The 2,791-nt window shown below is 43.1% G+C and overlaps 1 protein-coding gene across 1 annotated transcript; it reads left to right on the top strand.

Moving 5' to 3' along the window:
* The first annotated feature begins 782 nt into the window (after positions 1-782).
* On the top strand, positions 783-2,318 carry LOC137940718 (AAA-ATPase ASD, mitochondrial-like). Its single transcript, XM_068785855.1, has one exon. It carries the CDS (start codon positions 804-806, stop codon positions 2,316-2,318), a length of 1,515 nt encoding a protein of 504 aa, XP_068641956.1. The 5' UTR covers positions 783-803.
* The last annotated feature ends 473 nt before the right edge of the window (positions 2,319-2,791 follow it).

Below are 2,791 nucleotides of genomic sequence, written 5' to 3' on the forward strand. Positions count from 1 at the left end.
ACTCAGCTGCTGTTTTTATGGCCAAGAACAACAAAAGTGGAAGTTGAAGTAAACACATCGATATTAAGTATTTGGCCATAAGAGAACGTGTTAAAGAAAAGAAAGTGGTCATTGAGCACGTCAGCACTGACTTTATGATCGCAGATCCTTTGACTAATGGCATGCCACCGTTTAAATTCAAGGATCATGTTGTGAATATGGGACTTGGTTCCATTATGTAAATATTTTCATTGTATGAACAATGTTATTTCAGTGAAATTCTTAATTAATGTGATATTTTTTTTCTCATATTTATGTGCACTTTAATTGTGAGAAAATTCATCTGTGTTGGACCAAGAGTAAACATAGGGTTTATTCATAAAGTATAAGTAATACATACATAGTAATACATGGAAGATAATACTCGTCATTAGAGGACCTATTGCCATGATTCATGTATTTATTACTTAAATTCATATTATCGATGGGTTTAAGATTATATTAGAAGTTTGGACCAAGTGGGAGAATGTAAACCGTTTTTATGAGAAACGGTTTTCTCATTACGTGGTCTCAAACTTCTGGCAGTTGCAACTTCCGGCAGTTGCAACTCCCTCGGTAACACGAAACCATGAACCTTGATGGGAGGTTGGTTTTCGGTTAAGAATGGTTTTCGGTTCCCTGTCTCGTCACTCTCATTCCCCTTCAGTTCAGTGCCATCGCCGTGAATGCCAAGAGATCGGAAGCACCGAGAAAACAGAAGCGAAGGAATTTGAAGCGTATGGCTTACAGGATGGGGCAGCTTGGGCTCTGCTGCTGCAAGTTTAATGTTCTTATGGGCAGTCGCCAACCAGTATTTTCCCCACGGTCTGCATATGTACTTTCAGAAATACATTGATAAAATCTGGAGCTTCGTCTACCCCTACGTCGAGATCACGTTCAAAGAGTATTCCGGCCAGCGTATGAAGCGGAGCGAGGTTTACGCCAGCATCCAGACGTACCTGAGCGCCACCACCGCCAAGCAGGCCAAGCGGTTGACGGCCGACGCGGTTAAGGACGGCAAAGATCTCGTCCTCTCCCTTGACGACTTCCAGCAGGTCACCGACGACTTCCGTGGCATCAAGTTCTGGTGGAGTTCCCGGAAAAGTATTTCCCATCGAAGCGTCATTTCATGGTACCCGGCTCAGGAGGATCCCAGATTTTACCGGCTCACCGTTCACCGGAAGCATCGCCTCGTTGTCACCGATTATCTCCAGCATGTGAGGGACAAGGGCAAGGAGATCGAGGTGAAGTCCCGACAGAGGAAGCTCTATACGAACAATCCCACTTCGAATTGGTACGGATACAAGAGCAGCGTATGGAGCCATGTGGTGTTCGAACACCCAGCGACGTTCGACACGCTCGCCATGGAACCCCGGAAGAAGGAGGAGATTCTTCAAGAACTTGAGAGTTTTCGAAGGGGAAAAGATTTCTATCGAAAGATTGGGAAGGCTTGGAAAAGAGGGTACCTTCTGTATGGCCCGCCGGGTACAGGGAAATCCACCATGATCGCAGCCATGGCCAATTATCTAGATTATGATATCTATGATGTAGAATTGACTGCAGTCAAGGATAACGCGGCGCTGCGGAAGCTGCTGATAGAGACGACGGCCAAGTCCCTTATTGTGATCGAAGATATCGATTGTTCGGAGGACTTATCCGGCAAGCGGAAAAGGAAAGAAGAGATCCCCGAGGCGGATGAGACTGAAAATCCTCCTCCACCTGAACCAGGTAAGAAAGAAGAGAATAAGATTAGCAAAGTTACTCTCTCTGGCCTGCTCAATTTCGTCGATGGGCTCTGGTCTTCGTGCGGAGGAGAACGAATCATCGTCTTCACTACAAATCATGTGGAGAAGCTGGACCCGGCTTTGATTCGGAAGGGCCGAATGGATAAGCACATTGAGCTCTCCTACTGTTGCTTTGAGACTTTTAAAGTGCTGGCCAGAAACTACCTGAATATTGATTCACACCCTCTCTTTGAAACTGTCAGGGAGCTTTTGGGTGAATGCAAAATCACACCAGCTGATGTTGCCGAGAATTTGATGCCTAAATCTTATGTCACCACAGCAGAAGAGAGTAGTATCCAGCGATGCCTTGAAAGTCTGATCGAAGATCTTCAAAAACCCAAGGCAGAAGCAGTTATTCAGGCTGAAGAGAACAGCAAAGAGAAGTCAGAAGAAGAAGAAACCATTACAAAAGAAGAAAGCAGCAAAGAAATGTCCAACGGAATTGAAAATGGTGTATCCCTCACAGACGGGACTAAGGATGAAGGAAACAGCAGCAAAATGAATGGGAAGTTGTGAAATGATATTTAGTGAATATGTTCTCTGTGTTGAGTAGTTTAAATTTGAATTTTGAAGAAAATAAGAAATGATTGTATCTTAATTATGATGGAAAGATACACTGTTTTCTTGCATTCCTCGTGTGACAATCAAGCTACGATCTATATTGATCCAACCCAGTTTTTAATGAAAGAACTAAGCATATCGAGGTTGACTATCACTTTGTGAGAGAAAAGTTGCTAACAGGAATCATAAGTCTTAAACATGTCTCAACCCGTAGACAACTTGCTGATATATTCCCAAAGTCAATAACCTCTAAAGTTTTCTCCACTGCATGTACCAATTTGGGCATGTACGATATTTTTTCACCACCAACTTGAGGGAGAGTGTTGAAAAAATGTAGACAAACTTAGGTATCATTATTGTAAATATCTTATATTTTTTATCTCTTCTTCACTCTTTCCAGGGTGAGAGCTATACTAGGAATTTATGTA

This window comes from Aristolochia californica, unplaced genomic scaffold (assembly GCF_029961685.1).
Source record: "Aristolochia californica isolate CCGP_79_NKW_82.1479 unplaced genomic scaffold, dmAriCali1.0.hap1 SCAF_9, whole genome shotgun sequence".
Lineage (NCBI taxonomy): Eukaryota > Viridiplantae > Streptophyta > Magnoliopsida > Piperales > Aristolochiaceae > Aristolochia > Aristolochia californica.

Excerpts from the sequence above, each read along its gene's own strand:
- LOC137940718 (XM_068785855.1), top strand. The coding sequence starts at position 804 with ATGTTCTTATGGGCAGTCGCCAACCAGTATTTTCCCCACGGTCTGCAT.